The sequence below is a fragment of the Embiotoca jacksoni genome, unplaced genomic scaffold (assembly GCF_022577435.1).
Source record: "Embiotoca jacksoni isolate LCO1_2020_lvr unplaced genomic scaffold, fEmbJac1.0.p SCAF_8, whole genome shotgun sequence".
NCBI lineage: Eukaryota > Metazoa > Chordata > Actinopteri > Embiotocidae > Embiotoca > Embiotoca jacksoni.
This window is the reverse complement of record NW_027185436.1, coordinates 10,879,653-10,891,502: the sequence shown is the minus strand read 5'-3', so window position 1 is coordinate 10,891,502 and position 11,850 is coordinate 10,879,653. Positions and strand designations below refer to the sequence as shown.

Sequence of the window (11,850 nt, the reverse complement as noted above, 5' to 3'; positions counted from 1 at the left end):
TGAGCAGCAACCTACATTTTGCGAACAGAAAAATCTCCAGGGTTAGTATTCACCCATTCAGTATTCACACACTGAACATATCGTACGATATTAGCAGTACAGAGTCATGGTGATTGGGCATAATATGTTTGCGATATGTGTTTTAAAACTTGTTTGCTGGAAAGAGGAAAAAAGGTGTGCTCTGCTAAATTGTTAAGAGGAGGATTAAACAACCAGCTCATTCGAAGTAAACCAACAACTGGTGGACTTTTACAGATAAATGAACATCTGTTACAGTCAAGCCCTTGCAACACGAGTTAACACAATGCCGAAAAAGCTTTTAACCAACAGAAAAAGCTCTCTGTATTTTACAGTATACAAAGTTTTGGAATCTGGTGTCTGGTGTGACACCAGCCGGTTGAGTACTGGACTTGCTTTATGAGCAGAGCATGCACTAGCGAGATTTAACCTCTGAAGCCATATGCTAACTTTAATGGAAATAAAACAATTCAATCATGCGACTCTTCTAGACGCTCCAAATATTATGAGACCAACTGGCTTAATGTCTGATTGTGAAACAATTTATCCACTGTTCTACAACCCCAAAAGCAGCAACGGAGACGGCTACGGCAGAGCCCGCAGCAAATATCCACAGTGTTTTTGTAATTATTGTCACTGGCACAAGGGGGAGACAAAAGTTCCACCCTGCTGGTTCTCACAGAAAATTGTGGTCATCACATGTTTGAATGAGATCTGGTTACAGTAAGTTTAACACAGGCAATTTGATAAAACATTAAGACCCAACACAGCTCACTGCTAAAAGAGTTTGTTCATTCTTGAGACGGCAACCAATTTTGCAGTGCACAGTAAAAAAAATAATTGACTTGTCAGCTGTTGAGCCCAAGTACAAGAATCACATCAGTCACCACATCACAGAAGCTCTCTCAAGATGCATGACTTCATAAAAGAGTGTGGCATGGAGTTGAGACAAAACTGTATGAAATGAAAAAGGGACCAGGCCGCATAAAGTCTGTGTCAATGATAAAAGTGAGGATAAAGTGATGATAAAGTGCTAATAATATGCAATTTGGGGATTTTCTAAACAGTGCTTCAAAACCCCAGAAACAGACAGACTGTCCATCAAAAGGACACGTTGAAACAAGAAAAAAAGGAGACACCACAAAAGAGGATAGAAGAAGAAAATCAGCATTAAAGCTTGTTCTCAAACAGCACACAGTCATTTTCTTTTCAGCAATGGTACATCTCTTTGGGGTCAGAACTTGACAGTCAATCACAGCGTAGCAGCCTGAGCGCAGAGAAGTGACGGCATGAACAGACAAGGCTCCAGACGGCGAAATTCTTCAGCTAATTACAGGATAGTAAAAACTGTGTGAACAATAAGTCTACCTTTTGAGAGAGTTTCTGTGAAGTGACGGGAGTTGTCCAAGCGCTTGTGTGCCAGGAGTTAACTTCGTTTGGCAGCGTCGTGGCTACGTTTTTTTTTAGTTACCTGGAAAACTCTGTAGATTTTGGATTTGGATTCTCCTTGACTAAAGAGATGCGAGCCACATTTAATCCTGAGGAGTTGGTCCATATCACATTGAGTATTCTGTTAACCCTGCGTGGGTTTTACAGGGTTGTTTTTTTGTTTCTCTTCTGACAAAACTGAATTTTTTTTTTATTTTTTTTTTAGCAAAAACTGAATCTGTGTATTGTAGGACTGCAGAAAAGGAAGTTTCATGAAGAAACAAGTAGGACTTTAGTATACTGGGGTTTTTTGTTGTGATCGCCCCGGGTAAAACTGCAAAAATCACCAAAAAAAAAATGCAACGACTCACTAAGAATGGGAACGATTTTGTACAATCTGACAAAGGAGGATGATTATGACCAAGAGTGACAATTAGAAGGTAGTGAGAGGAAGCAGCGGCTGAGGTGAGGGACAACGGATTGCACGTTAGGAACTCAATGGCTCCATCTCCTGGACAAATAGAAACACAGGAGAAGATGGAGAGCCAGAAACGGAAGCAGACACACACTCTGAGCTGCAGCCACTGACATACACACACATACAAACACACTTTTTACACTCCATTGTCTTCCAAACAACTGGTCAATCTATCACTATGTTTTATCACCTCATTAAAATAATAACCAAATTTTCTGTTCTGGGATTTGAGCTCATTCAGACAGTGAGGGAAACAGGAACTGGTCTTATTATTAGGCTTGTTAATTTAGTAATTAAATAAGTTATTATTTTCATTTGAATCTAAACAAGCAAATAAACCAGACCAGTGGTTTAGAAAATCGTTGTGCTTAAGATGAAGAACACCCTGAAGTCTAAAGGGTGTGCAATAGTTTGTTAGCTGGTAGGAGAATTAATGGGTTCTTTCTCGGTACACCCTCAACGTCACTAAAATGACCAAGATAAATAGATTTTTAGTCTGTTTGCATTATCCTCTCCCACACCTCTGTTGTGATATTATCCATCCACCATAAAAAAATATATTTATATCAGTTGCCTGTTGACATGCTGAAGTTATGCGTGGTTACAACCCTCTACATATAAAGTAATCATGAACATTGATTTTGATTCTTTCAGTGAACTACATGTTTTTCTCTTACATCTTCAAAAACAGGATACAGTGCTGTTGGTAAGTCTGTAATTACTTTGATTTAAACATCAACCAAAGAAGGAGAGAAGATTTCTCTCAGGAGTGATTGTAAAGTAAATAGGCATTAAATGCCCACAGTGTTTAACACTTTTACTATGAATATGTTCATTCATAACGGCAGCAGTAAACAGCGCCTTTAAGCCCTACACGCACGTGTGTGGAGACCACACGTGTACGTTGTCGTCAACCTGGTTGAGATCTGCTTTAGATATGACTAAAAGTAATAGTCTCCATCTTTAATTACTCAAACCTAATTAGACACTCAAATTTGAAACAGCCACTAAGCAAACAATTCTGTCACACTGAGTCACAATTACAAAACAGGGCACGAATATAGAGTAAATGGTTTATTTGCTGAAACAAAATAACCGTTTCTGACCTCACTCTAGCATTTCTGAGCCAAGTCCCTGCGGTTCAGCTCAGCAGACAGCATCCACACTCACAGCTTCATAGTCTGATCACTCTCACCCTGAGGCTCCAGCAGCAGCACAGTGCATATGGTGTAGATTACTCTGCAAACACTGCTATGGCTGGCCAAGGAGCTGCTTTGTCTTTTTTTTTTTTTTTTACCACATATTCAATGATCCATCCAACACCCAAATCTACGAGTAGCTATAAAAATCATCAGTAAGGGACCTTCTTGCTTTTGCACACAAATTAATTCAAGCTCAAGTCTCATTTGCTCTGGTGCAACAAGTTCTAATGTAAATTCCTACTTATGACAACCGAACAAAGGAAAATCAGGGCTGGTTGATTTGCTCAATTATTGGTAGCGTCATTCTTATTTTTGGTAACTTCCATACGAAATGTTCAAATTTATAGCCTGAATTAAAGTCGCCCTCCCATCAAATGCTGTTTTGGTCGTTGTCTATTCTCTTGAAAGTTTGACCTTCACGGTGTAGAGAGTAATATATGTTCAGTCACCAAAAGACTGTTTTCAAATTCCTCTGCAATATGTGGAAAGTTTCTCTGAGCACACCTGAGAGTTGGAGGTGTTTATCATGGGAGCAGGATTTGTTACCTGGTTTTGGTCCAAAATATAAATTTACACACAAAGATGGATCCCTGAATGAGAATAGTTAGTCAGTGATGTAGGAGACATCGTGTTTCCATTGGTTAAACTTTTGAAATGAAAACTATATGCGAGGATTTTAACCAGGTATTTGAATGTGTTAATAGAAAAAAAAAAACATGTCAGACACTAATTAATATTGAAAACAGTATTTTTGCAAACGAGTGTCTCTGAAAATATTAAATTTCTTTTGCTTGAATTAAGCGAATTTAGCTGATTTTTTTTTTTATTTTTTATAAGATTTCTTGAAATAAGTCAGGATGTCCTACTACTTCTAAACTTCTAAAGCCTTGTCTGGACCAGATTTAGAACTTAAAGTCTACAAATGTTGGCGTGCGAAGTGGGACTGGGTGGTAGAAGTATTCAGGTCCTATTTCACATTTTGAAAATACTCCAAAGTGAAAATTCTTCATTCAAAATCATATATAAGTAAAAGTAAGTAAACATTATCACCAAAATTTCATAAAAAGTAAAAGCACACAGTTTGCAGAAAATGCTTCTTGTCTTTGTTTTCGGATTAATACTGATGCATTAACTTGCATACAGTTATTTAAGATTTTGCTAGTTTATATACCGTTGATTACTATAATCCAAGGAACGCATCATTGTTGTCCTGTAAGAACCACATAACAGTCCTGTTTTCAGTTTTGTGACAATGCAGCTCATCCAAATGGGGTTTAACATTATTTATAAGAAATAGGAGAATTTTTTTGCAACCCATTAAGGAAAACTTAATCCTACAGTTTAACAGAAAAATCCAAAAGCAAACTATAAAAGGTTATAAAACGTTATATTCTGAAAAGTAACTATATCTGTCAGATAAATGTGGTGACAAGGTTTTGGTGCCTAAACCTAAGGCACCTCGTGCGGATGCCTGAGACACCAGTGGCTCTGGACGGTCATGATGAGGATGCAGGAAAAAAAAGAAAGGCAAAGAAGAACATAGGATTCTCACAATTTTGAAGCTCACGTTTTGAGCTGCGAACTAGCTATTCCAAATTTTGACATGAGACTGAGTTGACTAGAAAAAAAACCCATCAGACCAGACTTTAACTCTAAACATCTCACTTACATAGAAAAATAGTTTGGCAGTGCTGCTTTCATGTTGACCGATAATGCCAGATGAAATGACCGGTGCAATTAACCTGTAACATGTGAGTCAAACAGAGCCCCGAAATGGCTGACAGATTCAATTACAGATCAGTCCCCAAGAAGCCCCCCGTGTCCCGCAAGAAGGGAAAAGGACATCTGCTTGGTGTATTTGTTGCTTGGCAAGGGTGTTGTTGCTTGAGGATGAGGTATTTCCATACAGTTAAGTGAGCGAGTCCATGGAAAGGGAAGCCTCTTCTGAGTGATTAGTAGACAAGCATCTAAAAACACAAGCGGAAGAATACTGTTATTCTGTACGACTTTACAGTTACAGCATATTCAGATGCTCAAATCGTTTCTGCATGTTCAGTGTAGTCAAGTGATTACAATACAATGTGGCACACTGACACAACCATGATTCATCATGCAACACTATACTTCAAGGTTCTTCAAGATGTGCACGTGCGTTTACACATCTTCATATACTGCACACATGCCTTTGGATGCACTGCATGTATTTCACATCAACTTCAATCATGAACTGCAGTAAACTTTAAGGCCTACCTCAAACCAGACTGGAGGAGATGGGAAGATCTTTCCAGCAGTGGTAAATTCTACATACAGAAATGATTTCAAAACAGAGAAAATGAACAATATGGTTGTAGCTAATAGTCCAACGTGACATCTTCTCGCGTATGCATTTTGCAGGGACTCTAAGCATTAGCACACCCGGTGTCCTGCACATTAGAAAGCATTTGTTCTGCTCTTTTATGCGGCACTTTTTTATACTAATTTGAGAAATTAACTTCACCGTTTGTTCTGCCTATACCCTGAACAAAGTCTTAAATAATTACAGCTGTCTGAGTGTAGTTACTGCTGAGTAAGTGAAATAAACAACTTTTAACTACTCCTGGAAGGAGAGCACTTGACACGCAGACACATAAACTTCTCAGATCACTTTCACTTTGTTCTGGTTTTAATCATTAAACATAGTTCTGCCCAAATCTATTTCTTTTTATGTCCTCTAATAAAAAATTGTCAGAGACAGAGATGAATAACAATGTAATTTGATGAACAGAAAAAACAATTGAATTTGTTTTATTAATTTTTTTTTTTTTTTACTAGAGTGTGAACAAGGCAAATTCACACAATGACTGATTTACAGCTTCTTATGAAAATTTGAAATTGTTTAACACGTCATCTCACTACACAAATGTGCTGTAAGATAAGCTGTTTGATGTGGGAATTTGAATACAGAAACATTTTCACTGCAAACATGCAACAATTATTACTTATCGAAATCAGGAACTTTCTCTGTAATGCTTGACAATGTGACGTGTTTAAAAAGGTTCTTTTGCTCTGTTTACGCCATTTTTTCTGAAATGAGAAAATCACAAGGTAAAAGTTATAGAAGTCCAGTTATCCTTATTGTCAGTCATATGCCTATTTAAAAGACGATTTTCTATTCATAAATCTCCAAGGGAAAAGATTTTCACAAGCGATTATTGGCAGAATTGTTTAAATTTTGCAGTAATTGATATCAGATTGAAGCCCTTGAAGTTAAGGACACTGTAGTTATACGTAGCAACATAATCTATCTGGTCTGTTTTGACTGGCTGATTAAAAACACGTTTCCCATCCAACATCAACCAAACTTGAAGGACAGGATGGGGAATCTGGTGTATTGTTAGTGGAAAGTGTGAAACTTGTCTCTCCTTCCCAGCCATCTGAGTGCACAGACTGAGCCTCTTACATAACATAACTCCTCTACTCTCACCAACTCTGAACCTCAGCTTCAATTTATGATGTGAACTCCATCCCTCCGTGTAGTCCGCATGGGTGGAGACAGGAAGAAGCAGAGGATGGACGGTCAGACGTCACCACCACTCCCCGTGTCTCTTGCTTCTCCTCGCGGCTCAGTCAGTGTTGATGATGAGTGGGATGGACTGGAGTCTGCTGCACTACATTGTGAAATAGGAACCAAGAAGAATAAATGAAAACCCGAGTAAAGGACTGTAAACTGGAGGTAATTGTTTGTCTTCCAAGGACCCGTACGTTTTGCAGATAACAACAGAGGAAAGTCCAGGCTTTGCATTTTGCGCGTCTTCCTTGGTTTCGTGGATGTTGTGCCACGCTGCTTTGCGTTTTTCCAGCTGCCGAGTGAGGGATTGCGTGCAGTTTACATTGCGCAGGCATTAATACGTTGATCATCCCAATTTTCTGTGGAAAGAACCGGAGCTGATGAGTGTGCCGCACCTTTTTCTCTCCAACTAAACGTCCTCAGTACGCTGTCCCTCGCTTTTGCCAGATGATACCTGTTGATTTTGTATCGCGCCATGTCCTTCTGCCGGACTAAAGTGGACAATGAAGTTATGGGATAGCCTGACCACTTGTTTGATACTGCTGGTCGCCGTGCACGCCAGCCCGAAGATCCAGAACCGGCAGCAGCCCACGTCCGCTAAGAGGAGAGGGCGCGCCGCCGTGAGTCCCCTGGAGCTCCCGCCGGTTCAGTTCCGCCTGTCCGTTACTTCTCCGGGCATCAGCCGCGCTCAACCAGCGAACAGGGAAGGGACGCTCTCTGGAGGAGCGAAATGTAAGAGCCAGTGGTTTGTATGGAGTACAAAAATTGCCAAAACTCCCAAATTATTTTGCACTGAGCAGACTTACTAAATCTTGATCACAAAAAAAAAAAAAAAGAACTAACAATAACATTGTTATCGGTGTCCAATAGAAAAAAATAAGTAAAATTGAGACAGTCAATGGCAAAATAATCTAGAAAAAAAAAAAAAAAGTTCTGTTCAGTTTCCTAAAGCCCAAAGAGATCAGTTCAGATCAGTCCATCTCAAATTTCAGTTCACTGTCACAAAGTATGAGGGAAAATAGAAAAGCGTCACTATCAATGAATGTTTTGAATTTTTGCTATAAAGTAGCCTACAACAACTCATCATCTATTAAAATAATTGTCGATTAACTTTCAAGTGGTAGTTTCACGAGGATGCATCTTTTATCTTTAATGCAATTCTATTCAAATATAAAACTGTCTGGTTAGAATGGGATTTATTTTTAAGTTGGATGAATCAGTTCAACTGGTATTCCTCTACAGAAAAAAAAAAGAAAAGTGCCATTTTCTGTTGTGGAGTGACACAACACGCCATCTGTTCCCTAGCCAGTGTGATGTGTTAAAGTAAAACAATATGTGCCACCCAATGTGCTACATCTTTGAAAGAAAGGCATTTCTCTTAACGTGTTTCAGACACCATGGAGGAGCCCTTCCTGAATGAGTTTGAAGATGTGGTGGACTTCATCAAAGTAACCATCAGTAGAATACGTCGCTCATCATCTGCCGTGTCCTCATCGACCACCACCACCATCACCTCCTCATCTCCCAAAGAAAACCTGAGCAGCACGACTCGACACAGAAGGGAGAGGAAGAAGGGGGCAAGCCAGGAGAGCGGTAAAAGAGGAAGAGGAGGTGGTAGAGGTGGGGACATGAGCAGGAAGATTAGAGGAGGAGGTGGCAGTGGGCGAGGACAGGGCTGTGTGCTCAAACAGATCCACCTCAACGTGTCAGACCTCGGTCTGGGCTACCGCTCCAGTGAGGAAATGATATTCAGGTACTGCTCTGGACCCTGCAGGAAGTCCGAGACCAACTACGACAAAATTCTTTACAACCTCATTCACAACAGAAGGCTTCCCCCCAAAGACACGCCCCCTCAGGCTTGCTGTCGGCCAATAGCGTTTGATGATGATCTCTCATTTCTGGATGACAGCCTGGTTTACCACACTGTGCGGAAGCACTCTGCCAGAAAATGTGGTTGTGTGTAGGGACTGTGAATTTGTGTTCGCCTTCAAATAGTTTAACAATTTTTACTCCCACTTTGAAGTTTTATGTTGTGTTTTTTCTTTCGATTTTTGACATTGTGAGGAAACCTTTCTGCATAACATCATCGTGTACGACTCTACAAGTAAAGGCGTAAACAAAGAGATGAGGGATTATCACCTAAGTTTTATATCCCAAAGAAATTACTCCTAAAGATGAACTCCTTCTCCACCTTGGCATCTATGATTGCCTCCAGAGTCACCAACTTAGGTCACAAATTTGTCCTGTTTGATTTTATTTGATGTTTCCATAATATTCTGACAAAAAGAGAGAACTCAGTCAAACTCACATGCATTGGATGATAAGCAGACCCACTCTGTCTACTGTATAGCACATATGTTACATTGAAAAAGTTATCCACATATGAAACATATTTATGAAGTCTTGAATTTATTAACTTATTGATATTTATTTTTGTTTTATTCAAGAGATAAATGTTATTTATTTCTGTGATATGTCACAGTGTGCCAAAGGTTTAAATCAAACATGATTTATCTAAAAGCAGTAAAAGACTGTATACATCAAAGTATGATCTTTTACACTTTAGGATCTTATGTTGAAGGTGCCCTGGAGATGTTTTGACAAAGTTAGGTATGCATTCAGTGTGTTTCACTGCAACATATTGTGTGTTCTTCCCAGAAAAATCATTACAACATTAGATCATTTTACTGAGTTGTTTCCTTTTTTTTAAACCACCAAAGAGGTGATAAAGACCACATGAAAGCATTCTGTTTTTATTATAAAACAATGGATTTTTCACTGCTAATTTCATGTCTGTTAGTACAACAACATGTCCTTACTTTAAAAACAAAACTACAGCTTTATTTTCATACAGTATTCATGTTTAAGTTGTCTGATTTAAATGTTAATAAATGCATTCTTACACAGTGTTGTGTAATCTCTAATGTATACACAGGACGCAATATTTGTCTGCTGTAGATGAGTTTAGCAGACAGAACATCATGTTGCCTGTCTAGGCTCAGGAAATATTCTGGTATCCAACTGTATCTCCATATTGCTATCACATAAACAAGTTGTTGGAAGAATGAATCTTATAACTGAATGGAAGCAGAAATTACTCATTGTATTTCTGACACTTTTTGGGTGAAAGAGGAGCTTTATGGATGAAATCTATCGAGTCCTTCCAAAAATGAGAAGCAACATAAAAAGATGAAAAGATTCAAATGTTCTCAAATGACAGGATGAAGCATTTAAACACATTTGAGACTAGATGATCCATTCCTACAGCGCAGTGCCTGCAGTACAGGAATAAAAGGTGAGGTGGACAGTGAGCGATGGAAGAAAGGTGGATCAAAGGCAAGTGTCAAATAGCTCTTACAACGCAAAGAAAACATTGAAGAATGAGCAGTGAAGTTAAGAGTTGAGGTGTTCTGTATGAAGAGAAAGGTCGGACAATGATGAGACAGAATGATTAAAAGGTGGCAAATATCCAGAGACGACAATAATGAAGACAAAGATGGAGGAATTGGAGAACACGAGAGGAGAATATGTGTCTTGCTTAACTAATGTGTGTGTGGTCGATATCTGATCCACTCCTGGTCTCTCACATTTCATAGCCCTGATCTGTAAGTCAGTACGACCTGGTTCAACAACAACAGGGCAAACCTCGGCTTTCCAAGTCCTTTTCATTTGTGAGGCATTATCTCTACAAACACCATTTTGTGATTCTCTGCGAGACATTTTACAGAAGACGAGATCACACACCAGACATGCCCAGAGCTGTGATTAATACAGTTTGACGGTGATGATTTCAGTGGTTGCCGTTGTTTGGCTTAGCAGTTTTGCTCTGGTGGCATCACTAAGAAACTTGGTATCATAAAGAAACTTTATGTCCCTGTGATTTTTATCTATCAAATTTGAGCATATCTCAATGTTAATATTATATGATCTTAAAAATCTGTGGCCAATAACTTTGGTACTTACAAACTGTTACAACTTCATGAAACCAACCGGATCTTGTGTTAAAACTAAGTCGAGTTGAATACATTTTGAGCTTCCTTGCTATTTGGTTAGAAATGCTGTACACCGAGTGAGTCAACACTTTCCACAGCCATTACCTCCTTTCCACAGCCTACGGACAAGTTGTACAACAGATTCAGAGTCAAAAAACCTCAAGTCTAAATATTTTTTTTAAATATGACACCCACAGCGCAGTTTGCCAAACACTTTCCCAAAATGTTGTCTAATGGATACTATGGGCCCAAATTAAACATATTCCAGAGTTGACCATGGCAGTTCAAACCATTACAGGCCCCACGTTTGTCAGCTTTAGCCGTGCACAACAGAAGAAACCATTAGAGGCAACTGACAGCCAAAAGATAGTGTCATTAGTCAAATGAGTCCTCTGTTCTTTTGTTCACGGTGTCAGAGGAGCTTGTAATGAAGGATAATGTTCCTTTGGAGCGTAATACAACACAAGTGTTAGCGGTTAAGGGGATGGTGTTCCAAACAGGTGCTAAATACTGGCAGAACTGAACATGTTGACACCTTGATGTCATTAGAGGGCAGGTTCACCTGAATTACAAAATAAATGTGGCTATATCTTTTCTCGAACCTGTGGTGGTTTCTGTCTCTGCAGATGAATTTGTATTTATTTACCAAAGTATTCTGTTATGAGATTCCATTCATTTGTGGTGCTCAATGCTAAAAAACAAAACAAAACAAAAAAAAAAACATTCAACTGTAAAATATCCTGGTTTCTCCAGAAAATTCCTACACCTCTACGTGCAGATCTTTATTAAGAAAAAAAAAGGGGAAAGTTGTTTGTATTGTATGAACAATATCTCATAATGCATTATTTGAGCTGTTCATTTATGTTTAGGCAGAAATCTCTGAGGTTCTGATGTTAACATTTTGTAGTTTGTAAAATTTATTTTGTAATCTGGGGGAACTGTCCATTTTATAAACAAAACTTTAAACATCCCACTGACCCACGATGTTTTAAAACATGAGTGTAAAGAACTCTTGGGGGGGGGGGGTATACAACAGATAATAGATTTGTACAAAAACTTTAAAAAACAGTGAATTAATTAAACTGATCAAATGAGTATCTTAAGATAAGATAAAAGCTTTAAATTGATGTCTACCAGATGAAGTGTCAAATGGACACTTTTAATGATCACTGCTTGAACAGCTGA

General features: G+C 38.8%; 1 protein-coding gene across 2 annotated transcripts; it reads left to right on the top strand.

The window, feature by feature from the left end:
- Positions 1-6,769: 6,769 nt before the first annotated feature.
- LOC138191588 (glial cell line-derived neurotrophic factor-like) lies at positions 6,770-9,056 on the top strand. Of its 2 annotated transcripts, none has more exons than XM_069138481.1 (2): positions 6,770-7,405; positions 8,066-9,056. In XM_069138481.1, the coding sequence occupies exons 1-2, from the start codon at positions 7,177-7,179 to the stop codon at positions 8,635-8,637; spliced, it is 801 nt and encodes a 266-aa protein (XP_068994582.1). In that variant the 5' UTR covers positions 6,770-7,176; the 3' UTR covers positions 8,638-9,056. The 2 variants fall into 2 exon arrangements, with proteins under 2 accessions (XP_068994582.1, XP_068994583.1); XM_069138482.1 differs by having other exon boundaries at positions 6,815-6,838.
- The last annotated feature ends 2,794 nt before the right edge of the window (positions 9,057-11,850 follow it).